The sequence below is a fragment of the Electrophorus electricus genome, chromosome 19 (genome assembly GCF_013358815.1).
Source record: "Electrophorus electricus isolate fEleEle1 chromosome 19, fEleEle1.pri, whole genome shotgun sequence".
NCBI classification, from domain to species: Eukaryota; Metazoa; Chordata; class Actinopteri; order Gymnotiformes; family Gymnotidae; genus Electrophorus; species Electrophorus electricus.
Window position 1 is genome coordinate 10,420,169 of NC_049553.1, and position 23,761 is coordinate 10,443,929.

Genomic DNA, 23,761 nt, shown 5'->3' on the forward strand with positions numbered 1-23,761 from the left:
ATATAGAAAGCTCAGCCACTGTAGGACTGTGGGAAAGTTCTGAACTACAACACATTCATAAATAGGGCACATAATCAACTGAATCCAATTCTCATTTCAACCACAATGCTATCAAAATTATGTTATCCTATTAACACATTAAAACAATATACATAAAAATCCACAAAGTATTTATTATTTAATTCTCATAAACCTAATACTTTTTCTGATGGCTACCCTCATCTAAAAATTTATTTTCTGCTCAGCACATTAATAATAATGCAGCCCCATCTAGCGGCAGCTTGTCAGAACTATTTCCATGGCAACTAGCTCCTCATGGCAACAGTTGCTGCAGCCCCAAAATTGCAGCAGACGACAATCTGTCAATCAAACAAGAGGCTCCTGGGACAGTTTATCTGTTAACATATTCACCCATATGAAAACAGGTGTGAAGTTTTTAGACAATCAAGTGCAAGGTGTCTGTGATGAGCATTACTGTCATTCCTAGAATAGGATAATTTTTCATGCATCATGTTAATCTGATCATCATGGGTGCATGAGACCCTCAGGTTAAATTTTCATTTCCATGCTAAAACACCATATTGTCAGTCTGGGTGTGTGTTTGAAGATTTTTTTAAATAAGTAGCTGTGCTGCTCGGAAAAGAAAACACCCAAAGTCACAGGTGGAATTCCCTTTATAATACACAGAGTCAGTCTTAACTGCAATCATACCTGCCCTTTTTACAATCTACCACAGAGAAGCATCACTCCAGTGAGTGAAATAAAACCGAAATATCTAAATGATATTTTCTCATCTTAAGTATGAATGTGTGTGAACACAAACAAATATGCATGCACACACACACACACACACACACACACACACACACACACACACACACACACACACACACACACACACACACACACACATACACACACACCTATTTTCAGACCACTCCAGACAGGCTGTCATCTTCTGGCCCCACTCCTATAGGCTGGCAGCATCCGTTACAGATGTAGCGCAGAACACAGAGGTAAATGCTACCAGTCAGTCCCACAGTAAGAGCCAAAAGTACAAGGCTCAAATACGATTGCCCTGGTGCGTAGGCTACTTCTGGAAACAGGTCACTGCTCATGACTGGGGGGGACTCTGAGCTCTGCACTATGAAGCAAGCAAGAAAGACAAAACTATGTTGTTAGTCTAGTATTGAATGGTTAAAAGAAACATTATTTGACACAATAATTAGTTTTAATGTGCATTACCTGAATTTAATGGAAGCAATATCATGAATAGTAGCTGCAGTCCTCTCCACAGCATAATGGTGAATTAAATTTGCAGTCTATATCCTTGTCAAAGAGAGAAACATAATTGCAAAGTAGCCTATAAATCCTTTTGTTTGTTTGTTTTTAAATAATGTAATTCATTATACACCCCCCATATATATATATATATATATATATATATATATATATATATATATATATATATATATATATATATATATATATATATATATATATATATTATACATCACTTCAAATCTGACTTACCGAATCATCAGTTCACCAGTCTTGATAAATTCTTATCCATTCTCTATCCATGATTTTCTTTATAAATATTGACGAACAGTTTGTTTAACACTGTCGTTTCGACCACGCGCCCTGAATCAAGTTGGAAATGCAAGATATCGTAGAACGGTTTTGTATACGGTTGACCGTTTCAGTTTGCAGCGGAAAAAGGTCTACAAGTGATAAAATCCCCGTTGTCGCTGACCAGTCACGCTCGAAGTGTATCTGTGATTCAAGATTCACGTAACCAGTATCAACGACAGATTGGTTGGAGGGGGAATAGTCTCTCATTTAGCTTCAAAGGCGTCATGATTTTCACAAGACAACTTGTAATTTGTTTACAGTTGATAAGGACATTTAAAAAAAAAATCATAATCCCAGCAAGATGCGGATGCGTGACTCTGGGCTACTCGGTTCAGCCTAATGAATAAATGTTATTCTTATTCATTCTGGTCCCTTGTAGTATTGACGGTGTAGTCTATTCGAGTCTGTTAGAGATAAATGTCGAGTAATGGTCTCTGCCATCCTCGGTAGATTAAAATGGCTTAGTTCGGTGATGCAAATGATGCCATTATCTCGGAGGAAGAAATGGCAATTAAAGGTCACTGAAACAGATGCTTCTCCATTTCGCACAAAATACTGTCATCATACGTGGAGAAAAGGGGATTTTTACATAAAGCAGTTGCAAATGCAATCTGCATTCGGAAACGTATGTAATCATTTCAGTATACGTTTCACAAACTGACACATACCTTACAGAAGTTATCACTTCTCGGCCCGTTGTTTGTAACGCATTCTAGAGTAATGCAGCTGTGGGTGGGGGACAGGAGTGGATGAGAAGGCTGAAATTACGGGGGAGGAAGAGGATACAGACTTACGTCACAGGACGGGTCGAATGCCGGCGGTAATTAGCGCTGGGTAGCGGAGGCGCGCGCAGAGACTAGCGCGCGTGCGTTATTACAGGAAGACTTTTAGCAGAACCAGCATTACCGTTCAGATAAGAAATATTGATAGCATGGGAAATATTGAAACACCATACACGCACCTGCTTAGTGTCTCACACACACAAACGCGCTCTAACACTCGCGCGCGCGCGCACACACACACACACACGCGCGCGCACTACTGAGCTTTTGTAGACTTTTGTAGAATCCTGTGCGAAAAACCACAAGACTAACTCTAAGACAATGTTCAGCAGCTTATCCTGATGACATAGTTCTTTTGGCACAAGGGTTAAATAGGTGTAAGTTTCCTCAAAATGGGCTTAGTTCAGCCAAAGTTAAACGAAAAAAAAAACAAACTGTTCTTCTTTTCAAGCATTTGTCTATAATCCCATTCTTGCACTTAAAAACAGAAGTTTGTCAATATTCTACAGACAATGTTTGTTTTTATGATACATATGTATTTTGTTACAGTTAGTAGATAATGCTATTATAATTCAGACTCAGTGGTGCTGGATCATTGCTTTAAATTAAAATGATTGTTTTAACTAATAAAACACTATAGTTTTAAACAATAATTATAGCCATCATCATCTCCATGACCATAAAAGATATTGCATGGATGTCCATATATCGACAGATTAACATGTGATTCTTATTTGCTCATGCCCTAGAAATGGGTGGGATCTTTGGGAGGCATGGGCTATCTCAAGCAGGTGGTGCAGCTGGAAGCACTGTGCTCCTGCAGGCTGCATTTAGACGCAGGACGGAGCTGCAAGCTGGACTCTTGCTGCCCACCTGGGCTAGCCACATCACTCGCCATGATGCTGTCAACCAGGCACATGATCGCTGCATCAATGTTCGTGTTGTCCTGAGAGAGAGAGAGAGAGAGAGAGAGAGAGAGAGAGAGAGATTTTTAACTTTGTGTCACAAGAAGAAGAACAAGATAAGGCAAATATGAAAGTGTTTGTGCCAGACACAAAAGAATAATGGAACAGAGGAAAAGGTTTAGGATGTGGTGCATATGTATAACTGGTGGCAAAGATAGACTACATCTTATTCTTCTGATGAAATTTGATCTGGACAGATTGGGCTTTCTCTCACCCTGGCCCACGGACAGGAATCAGGACCCCTCTGGTTCTACGATGCCCAGCAATGAAGCCATAAAACCACCTTGCTGATGGCTTAACAGTCTTGCCGACTATGTGACCTTCCCCTCTTCTCTGAGGACTTTGTAGGTGTTATAAATCCGCAGACTGGGAAGGCAATAACCCTGTAACAGTGTTTATCCCCAAGCAACCATGACCCTAAATTCTATCAGACTCAAAACTTACCAGGACCACAAACTTTTCTCATCCCACAGTTCACTGATATATGTTTCTTTCCTATAACTTCACAAAGTAATAATTTGGCATCTTAACCTACTATGATGTCAAATGGTGTAATCAACCAGTAATGTATGACTATATTAATATAATCTTCAAATTGTGATGTTTGCTTCTGTTATTTGATAATTGTCCTTTTTTCATTATTCTCTTCATTACTTGTTCATTATTATTTTGCATTACTCCTAATAGTCAATTCACTTGTATTTTTGCTTACCTTGTATTTAGTGTAAACAAATTGTTACCCACTCCTAACTGTGCTTACTAGAAATGTCATATGAACCAATTAGGCCAAATATGTTAAAGTCAGTAGTGTGTAACTTTAAGAAAATATGAAAGGAATTAAACCGACTATACAATCACGTCAACAATCCTAGAGTTTGAGACTTTTGTTTGTAAACTTCGTTCTAAGACCACGAGGAACAAAATTGTTTAAGAAATTGATGATCATTTTCTTTTAATTGATTTGTAGTGAACCTTATTAGAATGTCTTACAGGAATCCTTTTTCCCTATCGTGAAAAGAAAGGCTACTGAATATGCAGACTCGAGTTTTATGTTATTTTATTTGTTCGTTTTGGTTAATTTCCTATCTTTAGTTCATGTTCATCAGAATTCACTCATCACAGCTTATACTTGTGATCAAACAGACCTGCCTCTTTGTGTTGATTGAAACTGAAGTTTTATTGTGCAGCTGGCAATGAATCATTCTAGAATTGTCATCAAAAGCAAGAACAGGCCAAGACTCCTGCTTCTGAGAGGCCTCCCTAGAAAGGCCTCTGACTCTATCACCAAGCCAGCTCCAGAAATCCAATCCTGTGGATCAAGAAAAACTGACTGCTTCATTGTTATTGGCCTCCAACACTTGTGCAGGGCTGAGCCAGCAACGCTATGGAAATTGGTCAGTGCCATCAATGGTCTGACATGACTGAGCCCAGCAAGGCAAGGACAGGCCTTTCCTTTTCACATTACTTGTTGGCATGCATAGTTAATTTTAATGGTTATACATCAAAATTGGATCAATTAATTGCATCCTCCTCCCATCTGCTATGCAGCTTACTTAGTTCTAATTAGCTCACTCATAAATCACTTCAACAACGGTTCTTGTCTTTCTTCTTTCCATTCTTTTCCCTGTCAACTCAGTCTTTTAAACACACAAACACACACATACACACACACCCACTCACACAGTGTTCTCTGAGGTGCATCATGCAGATCTCACCTTGGCTGAAGTCTCGTAGCAGCCTATGAAGCCGTGCTCTCTGGAAAAAGTGTCCAGCCTTGGGAGTCCGGCACGCAGGCCTTGACTCTGCTGGTCACACTTGTTCGCCAGCAGAACTGCCGGCACCGGGCGTCCATCGCTGAGGGTGACTTTGCAGTCCAGGTCAACCTTCCACTTGAGCACAGCCTGGAACGTGGATTCTCGGGTCATGTCAAAGACCACCAGAGCCCCCACGGCTTCACGATAATACACACGTGTCATGTTGCCGTAGCGCTCCTGTCCTGCAAGAGAGACAGCAGACAGCAGACAGAGCAGAGAAAGACAAAAAGACATACAGAGGGAGAGAGCGAGGTTTGGTGGTCAAAGGATCACATTCCTTGTAATCTGAGGTATTCTGTTGATTACATGTATCGGATTACCTTTACTGGATTAAATGGTCTGTGTTGATATTTGTTCTCTGTGTGCATGTTATGTTTGTGTGTAGGTGATGTGCACACTGTGTGTTCTGAGGCTTCCTTCACACGATACTGAGACACAAAACCAGCTGATACCACCATGTGACTTACATCTTAGTAGTGAGCATAGACAAATAGAGATTTATCCCACTACGAGCACACACGAACAGCCAGACAAAGGAAGCAATGCTTAAACAAGGCATTCTAACAAAATTAGCAATGGCAAATAGCTACGTGTTAACAGTGTACGTACAATGGCTACAAACATAGGCTTTTGGCTGAGGCAGTTTGGTTATGTATGTGAACACAAACTCCTTGAAATAAGAAAAAAATTGAGCAGAAATGTTTTGACATTTTAATGACAGCACTAATATGTGGCATTAAAAATGATGGCGAACTGATTCTCTCTACTTACAGAGCATTATACAGAAATACAGAAGCTAAAATAATACCTTATTTGATTTACGTCTGCTGTGTTCATTTTTATGAAATAAACAACGTCACTGATGGGAAAAATGTTTCATTGATGTAAAGCAAGTCATTATGTAAAAAGAGAAGCACAAGCTACTGTTTGCTTAAACAATATCTTGGATCCCCTACTGCCTTATAAAGAAGTATGGTGGCGAAGTTGAGATGTCTGCATCTGAATCTCCCAAGTTTACGTACCAGCGATATCCCAAAGCTGCAAACGTATGACCGTCTGGTGATCCCAGTTCAGGACCTTCAACGCGAAGTCAACGCCGATGGTTGCGCGGTAATGCTGGGAAAAGACTTGTTGGACATATCTCTTAATAATGGACGTTTTCCCCACGCCCAAGTCTCCTATAACGAGCACTTTCAGCAAGCGCTCCTGCTGCATGCTCGCTGCACGACAAAAATCAATTCCAAAAAAAGAATTACAAAGAAATTAAACCCCACTCGTATTACCTTGCGCAGCGGAATAACGGTCTGGTTTGTTGGCACATTTCCAGGTCCGTTGAAAGTTGCCCCTAAAAGGCAACACACCGTGTGTTTTTCAAGACAAACATTAAAAATTTCCGATGATGAGCAAAGAATATAACTGATGTTTTTCGGACCGCCTGCAGCTCGTTGTGCCGCGTGAATTTGCTCGTGTCATGACTATCAAGTGTCGCTAGATTTTTGCTTTTTCAGGCGTGTGAGCGCTAAGCAGAGGTGTTATTTCGCGCCTTGCTGTCCGCCGTCGACTTGTGATCTCGCAGCAACAGCAAATAAGGACAACTTTTTTGTGCTTCGTCTTGGGAGAATCGATTATCCAAACAAATCCATCTGTTGCAGTCAGGGTGAGAGCAATGGTCTAGTTTCATAAAAGTACCTGGAAAAGCCAATGCAGCACCTGGGAAATTAACTTGAAAGCATCAAAAGCTACACCTCCCTTCATACCTGTGTTCGCCACATCTTGTACAAACTGCATTACAATGTTATAAAAAAATGATTCACAGTGATATTACAATTGCGACGTGACTTAGTGAAAGCGCTTCAATTCACTTAAGAGATACGATTATACAAAAAAAAAGTCTGCAAAAGCTATTTTACTTAATTAGGCTATAATAAATAGACCCGTTGGCAGAAAGGTCTCATTTGAAGAGAAACCCTTTCTATAAACAGCTGCAACGCCACCCTCCGCTTTCTTGTGCGCCGCCATTCGTTGATTTACGGTGCTGTTGCTGATGCGGGATGAGTCAGGCTACATGATGTTGCTGTTATTTCTGCCATTTCATCAGCAGGTTTTACAAACATTTCTCCATCCCCGAAACCTGGAACAAAACACGAAAGAACAAGAAATCATGTTTGACTTTTTAACTTGTTTGAACTAGCTTTGATTTCTGCTGGATCAACTTTTTTTTTGCGGTTTAAACACATTGGGCTGGTACGTTGATTACACCTGTTTACCTGCGTCTACGATGATCATTGTTTTGGTAGTTATACTATAATCGAGTAGGACAATTATACCAGGTATATGCAGTGCTTCGGGTCGTTATTTCAGCGTGCATTTTCTAGACAGTCGACCACCCTTTCAGGACCATGGAATCTGCATTTACTAAGCTCTGAGCAACCTAACAAAACGCTGTAAGTAAAAATATATTAACTAACAGTTATTGCTGCATTGTATCTCTTTATACTACAACACGATCACAATATGGGAAGCGAAATACTTGTTAATGAAACATTTAAAATACAAAGTGGTATGAAAAACAATGCGTAGTGGCTGGGCCTCAAGTAGCTCGAGCTCATAGCTTAGCATGACGATAAAGTAGCCTAGAAAAGACTGCGTTCATAAGTTACTTAATGGTCACTACCTATCTTTTTATTAATAAAAAAGCGAGCATGTCGAAATAGTTATCAGTATAACTGTACGCTAAGACAACGCGGAGCTTTTAAAAACACCCAAAGAAAGACTGACTTTGCTGTCTATGATGCAAACCTTTTACAAATAAGGTCTATATGTCATAAATGAAAACGTTTAATACTGAGTGTTGTTCGTGTGGATAAGCAGATATGTTTTTCCCCTGTCCGCTGTCTTCTGTCTGGTTCAATAAGGCCGTGGCTGGCCATTGGGTGTTTGAATGGGTGGCCTTTCATGTTTGCGCTGGCAAGCTCTCCGTGTAATCCTTCCCGGGCAGACCCGTGGAGCTGTGTAACAGGAGATACACATCAGCGTCCAAGTTACAATGCGTCAGCTATAACACAAGTTCACCATTAGCTTGTCTACAAACATAGCTTATCATTTAGTAATTAGCAGACTACATTTTTGTCTAATGTGAAAGTACATTTTAACATCACTATGATTGCGCTTACTGTTGCCGGTGTAATCACAGATGCACATCATCTGAAATCACAATAGTTTCTCGGAGCAGTTGTCTGTTTGAGAGGAATTCAAAAGTAAGCTAAGCCAGCAGTGGCGTTTACGCCAGTCATACATCTGGACGGCCTGCAGAAAAGACAAAGAACTTTTTTTTTTCTGTTTCGCCCTCGTCTACATTCAAAGAAATGATTCTGTCATGAAGACAAGACGGGTGAAGGGGGATCTCATCGTCACGCAGTGGTGTGGGTGTTTGTGCGCGCCGTGTTCTTCAGCAGCGTGCACTGCAATTGCTTCATTTTCCCCCATTCCTGATATCCACAGAGCCAGATCGATATGGAGGCGATATGGCTTTACCAATTTCGCCTGATCGTCATCGGGGATTCAACGGTCGGTAAATCGTGTTTGATCAGACGCTTCACCGAGGGTCGGTTTGCGCAGGTGTCCGACCCCACGGTCGGCGTGGATTTCTTCTCTCGCCTGGTTGAGATCGAGCCAGGGAAACGCATCAAACTCCAGATATGGGACACAGCGGGCCAGGAGCGCTTCAGGTACTGTGGGCACTGGTTGAAACACCTGACGCCGCTTGCCACCAAAATTATATTCCAGCAGGTCGCCATGGTGTGTCGTAATAAACGGTCGTACAAACTTTAATTTCGCAAAAACGCCAGAGGAGTTAAGTACTTAATCACTACTTAATGAACACTGTAAAATATATATACTTTTAAATCATAAAGTAAGAATTACCGCATAATTCAAAGGCTTTGTCCAGTTTCTTGGGCAAATAGTTTCAATAAAATAATCCCTATAATAAACTACATTGTCATTAAACTTGCTGGAGGCAAAATCATACACTTAAAAACTCTCCTCATCTATAATGATTGCTGTCTCTATGGCAACCATGCTAAGGCGACTTTCCTCTGGGAGGTCTAAAAGAAACCGAGTCTTTGCACATCCTGTGGAGACAAATCTGTTCTTACGTCAGAGATATTTCTGATCTCTGTGATTCACAGAAACACACGGTATTTATATCCCAAATAAACACCCACTAAAAGTTTTTACACTGACTTTGTCCTTACTTTGGTAAATGTATTTTTAAAAAGATCGCATGTCATCCCTCTCTATCCTCCAGAAGAGCACAGAGAGTTTATGTACTTTATACATTTAATATACACTCACTGCAAATTCTGTATGTTTTCAGTCTCTCTTTACATGCAGCTCCATTTCTTCTTTCTCCACAGAGTTCCTAAAGTATGAATGTTCTTATTTTAATATATTTAATGAACATTAGTGTGTGTGTGTGTGTGTGTGTCTTTCTCTCTCTCTAAATCCCTCTCCCACACACTCCCACACACACCCACACTCCCACACACACCCACACACACCCACACACTCCCACACACACCCACACACTCCCACACACTCCCACACACCCACACACTCCCACACACACCCACACACTCCCACACACACCCACACTCCCACACACACCCACACACTCCCACACACACCCACACACTCCCACACACTCCCACACACACCCACACACACCCACACACTCCCACACACACCCACACACTCCCACACACTCCCACACACTCCCACACACACCCACACACATGCCACACACACCCACACACACCCACACACTCCCACACACTCCCACACACTCCCACACACCCACACACATGCCATTCTTTCCCCCTCCTCCAACAGGTCCATTACCAGGGCCTACTATCGCAACTCTGTGGGTGGCCTGCTTCTCTTTGACATCACCAACCGTCGCTCCTTCCAGAACGTTCACGAGTGGCTGGAGGAGGCACGGAGCCACGTGCAGCCACGCGGCATCGTCTTCTTACTGGTGGGCCACAAGTGCGACCTGGAGCCGCAGCGGCAGGTCACGCGTCAGGAGGCCGAGAAGCTGGCGGCCGCCTACGGCATGCGCTACGTGGAGACGTCGGCACGAGACGCCATCAACGTAGAGAGGGCCTTTACCGAGCTGACGCGTGACATTTTCGAGCTGGTCAAGCACGGCGAGATCACCATCCAGGAGGACTGGGAGGGGGTCCGGAGTGGGTTCGTGCCCAACGTGGTGCACTCGTCAGAGGAGGTGACCAAGAGTGAACGTCGGTGCCTCTGCTGATCCAGCTGATACCCCACCCTCTCTTTGCGCTGGACCCTACCCAATCAGGCCTAGCTTGCTGCTTCAGATCCCTTCAATCACGGGACATCATTTGGTCTTCTATAACGATGTTGCCTGCCTGCCGAATGCTCCCAAATCTACCAAGGCCTCTCGTCCTCCACTATCCAACAGAGCTCAGTTTATGCCCATAGTCACTAGTCATTCACAGGAGAACTCTTGTGTTCACCAACCAATGAGAACTAAGGGTATACACTAAGAGACAAACTTCAACACCTTCAAACTCCCCTAAAATGCCAATCAGAACTTTATTTCTGCACCTTAAACCTAGCTCCACACCTGTCAATCATGTGAAAGCCATGAGATGTTTCCCATGAGGGCAAGATGTCTCCAGAAACTGTAATGCAAGAGAATAACCAGAAGCACTGTAGGTGTTTACTGGCAGACCTTTCAGTCATGACTGTACTACTGTCAGAGCTCAGACAATGAAAGTGCAGCTTGAGGTAAAGAAAAGAAAGACCTAAAGACTACTTGGTTGAGATGTATATGCATATGTCAAGGTTAAGGTACAATGAAAGAAAATGGTATATTGCAATATATTACATTTCCCAGAATTCCATTACCGAGCAAACAGGCCTGAACAGTGAATTGATAAGTTTTCTCTTCAACAAAGAATGAGCTCGCTTTTTTGTCTTTAGGTTTATAAAATTATTTGAGAATACACAAAGTTATTGAACTACTTTGAGTATAAACTGTCACTTGAAGTACAACACCAAGATCTACAGACATGTGCTTCTGTAAACTTACCAAAGGGATGTGTGCGTTTGCAAAGAAATGAACCACTTGAGGACTGTGGAAATGAAGTGCACTATTGTATGACAAATGGCCTCTACTTCTTAGTGGAAAAGTCAAGCATTATTAAACTTTAACCTGTATAGGTGCACCTTTATATCACGGTCTTCAAAGTATTTTCAGATCTTCCAGCTAGCTTGTGCCATCTCACAGGAACAGGTGGGTTCCCCTGGCATTTCTACAAGCACCCCACTAGAGGGCACTCTACAACCTACGCAAAGCGCTCCCTCCATTTCACAAGTCCATGCCATGCACTTGCTTCGTTGCCAGAAATAAATGTAAAAAGTATGACAGACCCCCACACAGCCAACACAGAAACTCACCTTTAATTTATGCTGCCTGATTCTTTGTATTGATTTTCTGTTCTGTTCAGAATTAATCACAACTTGACACACCCAGTTGATGTGATTGGTTAGGAGTGTAACACATATGCTGACTGGACAAAGTGAATGTTAGGACTCAACAATACTGGCATCTGATAGAAATATGGCAATTGTTATATTCCATTCTATATCCATATTTTACAGCCAAACTCTTACTGCAATCCACTCATTAAAAACCTGACAAGACAGTACTGGGGCAGTTTGGATTGATTTATGTTTTAGATTCTCTTGAGCACACATGCTGGCTTAAGTAGATCTAACTACATGAAGGCTGAATTATCGATAACTGTACCTGCTAAATGGTTGACACTCTGTACGTCTATCAGAACAACTTGAAATGTACTCAAGATTAAAATACCATGAAAAATGGGACTGAGCTGCTCATTGTGAAGAGGGATTCTCCTGGTTTTTAGATTGCAGTACTTCTTTGTACCATCAAAGGGAGGCAATAAAAGATGAATGATTGGGTGTTCCAGAAGATGCTTCCAAAACCTCACACAAGATAATAATAATAAATATAAATATTATATGTATGTTTTTGTTGATGTGGAAAGTGGCAGAAGAAAGTCCCAGAATTGAAAAGCCACTCAGAACATTTTTCCAGAGATTATTTATACTACTAATAATGGGGAAACACATTAAAACAGACCATTTCATCCATTTTCTGTCTTTCCCCAAAGGTTCCATTACGAGTTGCTCATTCAGTATTTAATGGATACAATGGTGACAAATAAATACAGATGGAACAGTGGAGGGGAGGAGAGAAAAAAACAACAAAAACAAACACACACAGGAAAGGAAAAGCCCGGTCTTCCGGAGGTGGCGAGAGCTGAGGGATCATTAGGCTTGGGTCAAGAGAGACTGGAAAATGGACCAGTGAACAAAGACGTCCCCTTTCGCTCTAGTCGCCCACAGCGTTCATGTTGTCCTGTCCCCATGGCTCGAGCTGCCCCAGGGTTTTCAAAAGGAATACCACAACTAGTACATTTTCCTCAGAGTCCTGAACGCTAGACCAGTTCAAAACATACATAAAAAGGGTGGACTGCGGGAGAACCTGGCAAATATTGCAGGATGCAAAAACATTTCATTATACTAAATAGAATACAAAAGAAAACTGACATTGTGAATTTTGTTTTGATTTTTTGTTCCTTTTTACTTGAAAAAATACTTTAAAAGTAACAAATCAACAGACAACAGTGTAGAGGCAGGTAGACACATGGGGGGTGTTTTTACTAACAAAGATTTGTGGGTGGACTCTGAGGGACCCGTGGCCCTCCTCTAAGACCGCTCAGATGATTTAAGAAGGCTGTCTTTGCTCCTCCTTTTCACATCCCAGTTATAGACACGTGCCATATCTGCAGGAAGAACTGTTAAGGAATAACGGACAGGTTCAGTTTACGCTGTGCAATGTGCCCCTGCTCTGCCAGGCTGGAGCATTCATAGCGTCAGAGGTCATAGGTACTGCAAAGTTCATGTTAAAGTTTTTAGGATCAGCTCAAATGAGTGAATGTGAACAAGTTATGGTTGCAGACGCAGGTGAACTGTCTACATAGACTTACCATCATACAGCCATGACAAACTGTTCATTCAAGACAATCTGAAGTCAGTAGCTGCAACCAGTAGAGGGTCCACTTCAGCTGCATGGCCAACATCCTTTAATAGGGTCATGTTTAGATGTGCTTTGCCTAGGCAGATGCCTTCAGAACACTGCCTTGTATTTACTCAGTGAAAAGTAAAAACGTGGAAACCCAGGTAGATGAGACGAGATTTCATGAGTGGAAACAACAAACCAGACTGTCATGCAAATCAAAACGCAATCGTGTAACGCGGGAAGAGATTGTCAGCTCCTGTCACAACTCATGGTAACGATGGACAGGAATGAGCTGGCGCCGCAGTGGGCAGGTCTGGAGTGCCTCCATGATACCTACAGTAATGTGATGAATTCAACACTCACTACACAGCTCTGAAGAAGAGTGAAGGCACCCCCCCCCCCCCATGACTTGTTATGCCACTGCTCTGACATGGTCTTGTTCTAAATTTTAAAATTTATTCTTTATTACCTGGAATAAAAACAACCATGACTTCACAAAAAAAAAAAACCAACGAACCTGTAACATTAAAAGCACACCACCAACACCAACACCAAGCACCTGTACAAACATAGCTGCAGAGTCAGGATGGAATCAGGCTCGACCTGCTGACCCTTTTCATTGGGTCTGTGCCTGGACGCCTGGTGCATAAGACCAGGGTAGGTGAGAGCTCACACGGAGCTGAGGGGAAGGATACTGACTTCGGTGGTGGTGAACTGGTCTCGGAGGAAGTCCAGGTCTTCTTCTAGGGTCTCCAGGTTTCGGGAAGCTGTGCCAAGATTCTTCTCCAGGAGACACTGTGCTTCGTCTATATCATACTCCAACATTACATTTGCCTGTTTCAGGAAGAGATTCACCTTTGCAAAAACATGCTGGTTTAAAAACACCTTTTTAAAAATCTAGATTCTTTGAATATAACAACCAACATTTTTTTTTTTTACATATAGTGCAGAAGATAATTTGGAAACTGCTGGTGTACAAGTTCAGTCCTGAACTACACACATCAGTAATAACAGTAACAACACCCCTGATTCAACACATCTAGTTAGCTGCTCCAAAAATGTGTTGGTGCCGGTAAAGCGCTAACCAGTCCAGTAAATGAAATAGTTTGGCAGTGCAGTGCTGGATATACGTCCCTTCTGTACATGAGCACCTTCTAGACACTATTATTTCTCATGCCCTATTCTTTTAGCAGAGACACCTTGTGAAGACTTTGACAGTTAACAAGCAAATTAAAGCACGGTATATACTAAAAATGTGAGCTGACTAATGACTAATATTACTTTGAACAGAAATTTAAAAATAAGGTGAATTATTGTGAAAAGGAACAATGTTTGCTCTAAAATGTCCCTTCACAATAAAGCTGCAGGTGTCCCAGAACTTACCCCGAGCCACAAACACACTTTATCTGTGGGTGGGACAGAAGCCTTGCAGTACACGTTATCTGCCAGTAGAAAGTGTGTCTCCATGGGGTCTGTAGTGTCCTGTGCCAAGACATGAAGACCACACTGAATGTATAAGCAGACAGGCATGATAGACAAGGCAAAAGATGTTAGGTCTTACCTTTTTCTTTTGCATGTGTCGTAAGATTTCTAATGTCTGCTTGATTTGTGGAATCTGGCTTTTCAACCTGAAAAAGGCAAATTTTTAAATCATGCATCTCAGTCAAACACACACACGATGTATGCCACAGATTCTCACTCTCCCAACCCAGAGTTTACATTTATGTAATGAGCTACCACTGCCCCTAGTTTACCGTTTTAGACTCCTTATAAAACACAGTTGGATGAGAACAGCCTAGAAACATTTTAAGCACATCAGTGCTTGTGTAAATAGACTAGCCATTACATTACACTGTCAGAAAGGCAAATCAGCATTAACGACAGTTTCAGCATTACACAGTTCACCTGATAATATTTCTTGAGTTGTAAATTCAAATATATTAAGACTTTCAACGCATACCACTTAAAGATGAATAAACAGACATGCCAACCTCAGTTTCTTCTGACTCAGGTTGAGTTCCATGTATTTGTATTTTTGATACTGTTCATCAAGTTTCCTTAGTACCATATCTGCTGTGTCATTGCCAGGCTGCTTCATAAAGGAGTCGACATCTTCCTAGAAAAGGGAAGGAGTCAACAGGACAAGTTCCAAGACCAACATTCAGGATGGCAGTGACCGGCATTATCCTGGCAACCCCTAAAACACGAAAGATTCAACGCCTTTTCTGCCATACTTAGTCTTATTTGCACGGCGCTTGCTGTTATAACATGCCATTCTGTATTTTACGGGTGTAGCTAGCTTCCATATGAATTTCCCAGGACGTAGGGTGCAGATCCCGTCTCTACAGCTGACTCATAGAAATTTTAACCAGTCAGCCCAACAGCGTCATTGCCAGAAGAGTGAAACGTGCAGAGCTAGTAGAAACAAAGAACCGCGGAGACGAGACGCATCACGAACACCACCATTTGCAGTGCACGACGTAGCACAAATATGTCTACAATCTTTGCACTACAATCAAACCTCTCCGTACACCGAAGGCGTTAACATGTGCCACAGCCTTAAAAGGGTAAAGGCACCAACGAGCCTCATGCTAGCTAGCTAAGTTAAGCTAATTGCTTGGGTCTGCAGACTCCATTCTAAACACCGATCGCATTAAAACGGGTTATGAAAGAGCACGCAAATACATTGGACATAGCCTACACCCACCCGCCTTACACTTACTCACCACAAATATCGCTTCAGGGATTCCTAGGTGTTTTTTCTTATTCGCCGCGCCAACACCGCTACTCTCTATGGTCGTGGCCATTTTGAAGAGGCTTGTCACCCTTCCTCTTTACGTGGCGACACGCTGGGCGTTTCCCACCAGCGCCTTGGACACTAAAGGGAACGAATGTCTAGAAAAGAAATCCTGCTCAGCTCCAACGCATCATTCCTCTTTATTGTAAATCTGCCTTAAAAACTCGCACGCTTCTGAATTTGTGAAAGACCTATAGTTATGTTTACAACCCACTCGAAAAAGACAGTTTTGGTACAATTGAACATTTCACAAAAGTACCAGCAGGTGTCAGCATTTAACCAGTGAAGGCATGAAGAACAGACAGGAACGTGGGCGGTAGGCAGAAAGGGGGGTGTTGATTGTTTCTCAGTTGCGCAGATAAAGGCTTGCAGTGTTAGATTAGTGCAGTTTCACCGACCTGACAGAAGCAAAGAAACAAAGACCTGCTCCGCTAACGAAGCCCCGTGTGCGCTGAACCGTAGTGCCACGCCCTCGGCACGTCTCCGCGTTGCCACGGCGACGCCGCACACAGCGGCGAGAACTTGGCTGGAGTGAGGCGTGACATTTGTGTCACCTGCAAACTCTCCGAGAAATGACAGAGAAGACTTTTGAAGTGGCGAAGCAAACTTACAAATAAATGATTTGCAGCAAGGCTTGTAGATTTAGTAAATGACGTGCTGCTGGCAAGCCTGCAGATAGAGGAGTTTTAGGTGGGCTGAAGTTAGGCTGTCGGGCTTTTCTGCATTGGTGTGCTGCTACTGTTGAATAAAAGATAAACAGAACTGCAGCAAAACATTTCAGTCTATGTGACAACATCTTCCCTCTGCAGTTTCAAACAAAAATAATCCTACACTACACTACTAAACGTTTTTACATACCTCTTTTAATAAGAGCTAAAACGTTAGTCTACTTGCTTTGTGTTGTAGAAAAATAATTAGGCTATGAATTCACTGACTAAATAATCTTTTACTGTGTTATGATTAATCCCAAATGTAAAACAAGCACTATAAAGTCTTCTAAATCATGGCTATATATTACACTCGAGAGAAGCCTGGTACGAGGAACAGGCTGGCTAAGTGAAAACCATATCACATAAGGGGAGATCAAACTACATAAGCTTCAGTGTGGAAATTCGGTCCACCATTAAATGTAGTACATTTTATCTTTGATACTGTACAAGTAAAACTGAATTTTCTCTTAGAACTCTCGACCAACTACTAATTATATTATAATCATTATATTTAATAATAATAATTATTATTATTTATCTAAGTAAAGAAATTTTTCTTGGAAGAAATGCCCAAAATATGCATAAGAGCACGTATAATATGAAAACTGAGTATATAACCTGTACATATTATCAGGTAATAAATAGCATAAACAAGACTTAATCTCGATTAATACAATTCTTAATAATTTTAATAAACACCCTTTGGGTGGACTACCTTTGGGTCTCTGTACTAGATCCGAATGTTTTGTTCTGAATCCCTGATGTATTCAAGTCCTTCATATAATCACGCGCGCACACACGCACACGCACGCACACGCACACACGCACGCACACACACACACACACACACACACACACACACACACACACACACACACACACACACACACACACACACGCGCGCGCGCGCGATTGACTCGCCTTGTGTTCCCCTCCAGCTCACGGGGCAGTGATTTCAGCCCCAGCTTTCGTCAGAACTGCGTCAGAGACGAATCCAGCGAGCGAGGAGCAGAGTCGGGGTGGCGCCCTGTCTCAGTCACAGCGCAGACCGTATCGGCACAGGGCGGGTGCGAGAAAACCCTGACAGCTGTTTATTAAAGACCTGCAAACAATCGCACATTTGTAGTGCGGATCGATCGTTTAAATATTTAGGCTTGCATCTCAGTGATTATAACAAAAGACGGCGTCTAACGTGCGGAAGGAAATCGTGCGCGAGCACTGGGATTAGTGAAGCATCCTTTCAGCACCTTGGACAGAGCGCGCGGACACAATGGCTCCCATGACGGCTGAAGATGCCCATTTCGGTGAGTGACGGAAGATGTAAAATGTTATTTTAAAAATACATAATATGAAATTACATAAGTTCGAATGCCTGGTGAGAAACAAGTGTCATTTCTTTTTATAAATGTTTTAGATGAGTATGTACGTGTGTCCATATCCCAGAGCGTGGTTTATACTGGAAAGAAAGGTTACTAATTGTTATCTGCCTTCTACTCGCTAAGTGAAGTCACTTGTCTTGCGCGCATGATTTGACGTGGCAGAAACTCAGCGATGAAATCCTGCTTTAATGTGACATGCGCGAAAATAGACGCGCGTGTTGACTATAAGCAGCCTATGACATCATTACTGTTGCCTGACTAACGGCCATATAAGATGCTCGATGAATTAAAATGCGCATTTGCTTTCGGTTCTCTGAGTCATTCCCTCCTTAATCTGTCAAAAAAGAAAAAAGAAAAAAAGAAATCAGTGTGTGCGTGTGCGCGTGTGCGTGTGCGTGTGAGGGACTGAGTGGGGAGGGGCTATGAGATTCCTCTGAGAGGGGCTCCCATCGCGCTGCAGGAAATTTCCAGACTCTGACCCTGCGCAGGAACATAACACTACATGCATCATCGGCCCACCAGTGTACACAGATGGCGGAGAATCGCTCTACTCTACAAGCTGTAAAGTCGTCTAAGGGCCCTATAACCAAACAGAGAAACAGTTATAATTTACAAACCAGACGAGCTGAGATGCCCATGGACCTCTTGAGAGGTTTGGTGAAAACACGATTCTATTCTTTGGGTGTGATGGCTTCCTGAGTCAGAGCCAGCTACGTCAGTCGCGATATCTGGATTTGTGCTTCAGGGGCAGCATAACAGTTTGTACCAAATATGTTTTAACATAAAGAAAAAAAGAAACAGGAAAATGTTTGATGTAGAGTACAGTATTAAAACAACTTAGAGTACCATATTAGAACAACGTAGAGTGCCATATTAGAGCATTGCCAAATAGCTACACATACTTGTAAACCTCTAACATGAGATCATTTACAGACAACATGTTGAAATGAATTGGCTGATGTGTGTGTGTTTGTGTGTATGTGTGCTTGTGTGTGTGTGTGTGTGCATGTGCGTGTGTGCGCATGTGTGTGTGTGTGCGTGTGTGTGTGTGTGTATGTGTGCACGCTGTCTCCCTCAGCAGAGCTCCCTGTTAGCGTGGCCGTGCTTGGTGTTTTCGGCCTGGTCTTCAGCGTTTCTGCCTTCTCCTGGATCTGCTGCCAACGCAAGGCCAACAAGCCCGGCGCCAAGACGCCCCCCTACAAGTTTGTGCACATGCTGAAGGGTGTGGACATCTACCCCGAGAGCCTGAACGGCAAGAAGAAGTTTGGGGGCGAGAAGACAGCGGAGGCTGTGCAGGCCCAGGCTGGCCCGAGCCCCACGGGAAGCCGCCCAGCCCTCCACCTTGACCTGGAGAAGCGGGACCTCAATGGCAACTTTGCCTTCAAGCCGCCCGCCCTCCACCCCAAGGTGCGTAGCTCCCCAGACCTGGACATGCCGTCGCCACAGCCGAGCTCTGGGGCGGAGGTCTCTGGCCAGGAGGCCTGCACCCCAGAGAACAGCCTCTCCATTCAGACGCCCACGCCGGCCCGCAACAAGCCCCAGGAGAAAGAGGGCGGTCTGGGCACGCTCTTCTTCTCGCTCGAGTACAACGTGGAGAAGAAGGCCTTCGTGGTGCACATCAAGGAGGCGCATGGGTTGTCCGCCACTGACGAGCAGTCCCTGACCTCTGACCCTTACATCAAGCTGACGCTTCTCCCTGAGAAGAAACATAAGGTGAAGACGAGGGTACTGAGAAAGACTCTGGACCCAGCCTTCGATGAGACGTTCAGCTTTTACGGGATCCCGTACGCGCGTGTCTCCCAGCTGGCTCTGCACTTCATGGTGCTCAGCTTCGACCGGTTCTCCCGTGATGAGGTCATCGGGGAAACGCTCGTCCCATTGGCTGATGTCGACCTCTCGGAGGGCAGGGTCTTCATGAGCCGTGACATCATCAAGCGAAATGTTAGGGTAAGACACTTTGCTGTTTAGATTCTTACTGGTGCTTCAGAAAGCCTTTATCATAAACACCATATGTTTATGTCCCTGAATGCAAGAATAACCCAGTTTTGAAATTCCTTAACATCCTTAACATCTCTTGTAAGACTGAACTTGTAAAGCTACAACATATGCTCATATATTTTTTATTGATGAAAAAATAGTACATTCACTAATTTCCTGGACATTACTATGGAGTTAAGATGTTTGATGGAGGGAGCAGGAGAAGGAGAGGGTAAAAGATCTCTGCTTTCTTTTGTCAATAATACAGCATTAGAGTCACTGGATAATGAGTCTGCACACTGATGTCAGCAAGAGACACACCCAAGAGCACAAAGATGCTCTATGTCTCTGGAGCTGTGTGTGTGTGTGTGTGTGTGTGTGTGTGTGTGTGTGTGTGTGTGTGCGTGTGTGTATGTGTGTGTGTGTGTGTGTGTGTGTGTGTGTGTGTGAGTGTGTTTAAGGAGGGGGCTGTCTGTGGGGTAGTCAATGAAATGGCTTATATGTTATCCATCTCAAGGCAAAGATAGACCACTGAACCATAAGCAGTAAAATCTGATCGGACCTCTAAAGGAACAAATCTAATGGGTGAATCTATCAACATTTAACTTCTTAGTTTTATTATTAAGAAGACTGAATATTCCATGATCTAGTTACATCTAGTCGTTTCTTATTGTTTAAAAATTTTAAGCGATAATAAATTGGTTTCTGATTTATTGGATAAAGATAGACTAACAGGGAATATGTTTTCACTTCTCTTTGGTTCAGTAACACTAATGTGACCAATAAAAGTGGGAGAAACGTTCTTTTCACAGATAGAGCAAAAAGCATTTTCTTTTCTCTGCTGTTTGATCTTGCCAGCATGTCCCCACAGCTGGCTGGTTATTGTGTTAGAGAATGCTCACACCTGGTTAGCTATTGAATACAATAATGCTAATTTTCCTGACCGGTTGTGCACACAATGCATCTTTGAGTCACTTGACACAGAAAGGCCTTGCAGGTGTCTAAAGGCACCCACTTGGCACCCAGATAGCACCCAGTTGGCACTGCCAGTGTAATGCCCTGATTTTGCCAACATAGTTTCACTCTAGATAAATCCACTCCATTTGGAGTGGAAGGAGAAGTCATTATCCTTTGCTGGTGACTGCAGCTCAAAGCAGTCAAACAGAGGTAATTAGGCCTCATTGGCTGAGAAACATTCCATTTTATTGGCATGGTTGCAGCAAGACCCTGCTGCTTGTCGCCATGGTAATGGGTGCTGTGCGCACACTTTATGGGAGGGCTTCATAGTGAATGGGATGGAGGAAGTTATTTGCACCATGGTTCTCATTATATATGTAGGAATTTTTGCGAGACCATAAACAAGTCACAGGGTTTCAGAAACAGGTCAAATATGTGCAGAAGACGATGGGATTTTGACACTTGATTTTAGCAAAAAAAAAAAACAGTAATGGCTACAAACACATAAGGAAGGTTGCAGGCTGAGCATGCACACGTCATTTTAGTTTCCTCTTGTTTCTGTCTCTCGATCCGTACAGAGGAGCGCAGGGCGGGGAGAGCTGCTCTTGTCTCTGTGTTACCAGTCCACCACCAGCACTCTGACCGTGGTGGTCCTCAAGGCTCGCCACCTGCCCAAGACGGATGCCAACGGGCCCTCAGGTGAGCTCAGGGTATCCTTCCTGTGAGCCAGGTGGCCCGCGAGGCAGGCAGTGAGTCAGCCCCACAGGCACAGAGGAAGGCGCAGGAACAACAGAATAGGTGCAGTCAGAGAACGAGTCAGAGACAGGGAGGTCAACAATCACATACAGGGGTCATTGACAGAAACACAGAACAGCAAATATGTCACTAGTAAAGATGAAATTTTAGTCACAGTTCTTCCTTGATAGCTCAATTATTTAAAACGTGGTAGGACGGAGCTGTAGGGAAACGTCTCTAATAATAGGTAAGAAGCGTGGGTTGAGCGATGATCTATATCGTACTAGTAACTTTAGGTCTGCATGCACATTGAAGGAACACAAGGACGAAGGAGATAAAAGACCAAGCTGATAAATCACGTGCTGTCACATTCCACATGTGCGGCGTACGTTCCCACTGAGTCTCTGTGCTTCAGACAGAGCAGGCACTCTCGGCAGCACCGAACATTTCCTCCCCGTCGATCTGGTTATCGATCCCCTTCAGCCAGAGCGCAGAACCCAGCCCGGTCTTAGGAAGCTTCCCAGTGGCCTCCTCTTGTTCATCTCTTTCTCTGTGGTTCTGTGTTTGTGTCTCTCCCTCTCTCTCTTCCTGAAGACCCGTATGTGAAGGTTAACCTGTACCAGGGAAAGAAGCGCGTGTGCAAGAAGAAGACTCACGTGAAGAAGTGCGCCCCCAACCCCGTCTTCAACGAGCTCTTCGTCTTCGACGTGCCCTCAGAAGCGGGCCTGCACGACACCAGTGTGGAGCTGCTGCTGCTTGATTCTGATAGGACGGCGCGCACACCAGTCATCGGCCGGCTCCTCCTTGGCACCGCCTCCCCAGGCACCCCTGGCGAGCACTGGCGCGAGATCTGCGATCACCCACGGCGACAGATTGCTAAGTGGCATGTGCTCTCCGAAGACTAGCAGCCTCAGCAAATGTCCAGGAATCGTCTGAATGCAGGAGAATGGGAGTGGGCATGGTTGGAGGGAAAGTGGGTGGACTTACAAGTGAGATTATCTGTTAATGATGTAATTGGGGTGGGGCTTCCTCAGAGGGGGAAGCATCAGCTGGACCCAGCCAATCAAAAATTCCAAAGACAGTTGGTGACACCCAATGATGCTTTTCTTCATATTTCATACATCTGAATGGTCACCACCTCGTGCAGTGCCGAATGTTATAAATGTCTGTCGCTGTTCGCTCTGCTTACTATCAATATTACTCAGTTGTACAAAAAAGTAATTTAAAAAAACAGTAACTATGATGCTGTAAATATATATCTATGAGTATGTTATTTTTTAAAGAGGTTATCTTTTATTTAATCAAAAATATTTAACATTTCCTTCCTTTTGTACTTGACTGATTTTGGTTCAGGGTTTGTTTTTTTGCCTGTTATGTAAGTGGTTGGTCGTGTTTCATATTTCAGCCATGAGGTGGCAGCCTAAATTAGGCCAAACAAAAATTGATACTGAATGAAGAACTGCATGAACTGAGGAAAACTATGTGCGTGTGTGCGTGTGAGTGTCAGTGTGTGTGTCTGTGTGTGTGTCTGTGTGTGCGGTTTGTCTGTTCTGACTGGAGACTTTACTTTGAGCACAACAGAATGTAATGTACGTGTACCTTAATATAAAATGTCAAGTTCAGAGGAAGAAACTGACTCTTCATTCTTCAGTCTGATGCATTTGTTTTAACAATTCTTCGCTGTTACTGTAAAAGACCCTTTTGAGTTAAATATCTCAGTCATTGGCATGATTGCTCAGAATTTCTCATTTCCCGCATCACAATTTCATAATTGTGGCCAGCAGTTTGCATGGAAAGTACTTAGAGAGATAGAAAGAGACAGAGAGGAAAGAGAAAGAGAAAGAGACAGCAGAAGGAGACAAAGATG

General features: G+C 43.2%; 4 protein-coding genes and 1 long non-coding RNA gene across 6 annotated transcripts; 2 read left to right on the forward strand and 3 right to left on the reverse strand.

Moving 5' to 3' along the window:
* Positions 1-912: 912 nt before the first annotated feature.
* Positions 913-1,912, reverse strand: LOC113578285. Its single transcript, XR_003410729.2, has 3 exons — positions 1,534-1,912; positions 1,246-1,329; positions 913-1,144 (listed from the first exon to the last, which is right to left on the reverse strand). It is a non-coding gene; the product is annotated as an uncharacterized LOC113578285 (long non-coding RNA).
* Positions 1,913-2,837: 925 nt separating this feature from the next.
* Positions 2,838-6,436, reverse strand: zgc:162171 (uncharacterized protein LOC565931 homolog). The gene is made up of 3 exons (XM_027011446.2): positions 6,219-6,436; positions 5,098-5,378; positions 2,838-3,363 (listed from the first exon to the last, which is right to left on the reverse strand). Exons 1-3 carry the CDS (start codon positions 6,409-6,411, stop codon positions 3,196-3,198), a joined length of 642 nt encoding a protein of 213 aa, XP_026867247.1. The 5' UTR covers positions 6,412-6,436; the 3' UTR covers positions 2,838-3,195.
* Positions 6,437-7,550: 1,114 nt separating this feature from the next.
* On the forward strand, positions 7,551-12,512 carry rab39bb (RAB39B, member RAS oncogene family b). Its single transcript, XM_027011447.2, has 3 exons — positions 7,551-7,640; positions 8,698-8,924; positions 10,090-12,512. The coding sequence occupies exons 2-3, from the start codon at positions 8,710-8,712 to the stop codon at positions 10,514-10,516; spliced, it is 642 nt and encodes a 213-aa protein (XP_026867248.1). The 5' UTR covers positions 7,551-7,640; positions 8,698-8,709; the 3' UTR covers positions 10,517-12,512.
* On the reverse strand, positions 12,344-16,318 carry vbp1 (von Hippel-Lindau binding protein 1). Its single transcript, XM_027011448.2, has 6 exons — positions 16,066-16,318; positions 15,331-15,455; positions 14,901-14,967; positions 14,723-14,821; positions 14,035-14,173; positions 12,344-13,103 (listed from the first exon to the last, which is right to left on the reverse strand). Exons 1-6 carry the CDS (start codon positions 16,144-16,146, stop codon positions 13,027-13,029), a joined length of 588 nt encoding a protein of 195 aa, XP_026867249.1. The 5' UTR covers positions 16,147-16,318; the 3' UTR covers positions 12,344-13,026.
* Positions 16,319-17,755: 1,437 nt separating this feature from the next.
* Positions 17,756-23,530, forward strand: syt4 (synaptotagmin IV). Of its 2 annotated transcripts, none has more exons than XM_027011433.2 (4): positions 17,756-18,150; positions 19,304-20,172; positions 21,738-21,858; positions 22,489-23,530. In XM_027011433.2, the coding sequence occupies exons 1-4, from the start codon at positions 18,117-18,119 to the stop codon at positions 22,797-22,799; spliced, it is 1,335 nt and encodes a 444-aa protein (XP_026867234.2). In that variant the 5' UTR covers positions 17,756-18,116; the 3' UTR covers positions 22,800-23,530. The 2 variants fall into 2 exon arrangements, with proteins under 2 accessions (XP_026867234.2, XP_026867235.2); XM_027011434.2 differs by having other exon boundaries at positions 19,307-20,172.
* The last annotated feature ends 231 nt before the right edge of the window (positions 23,531-23,761 follow it).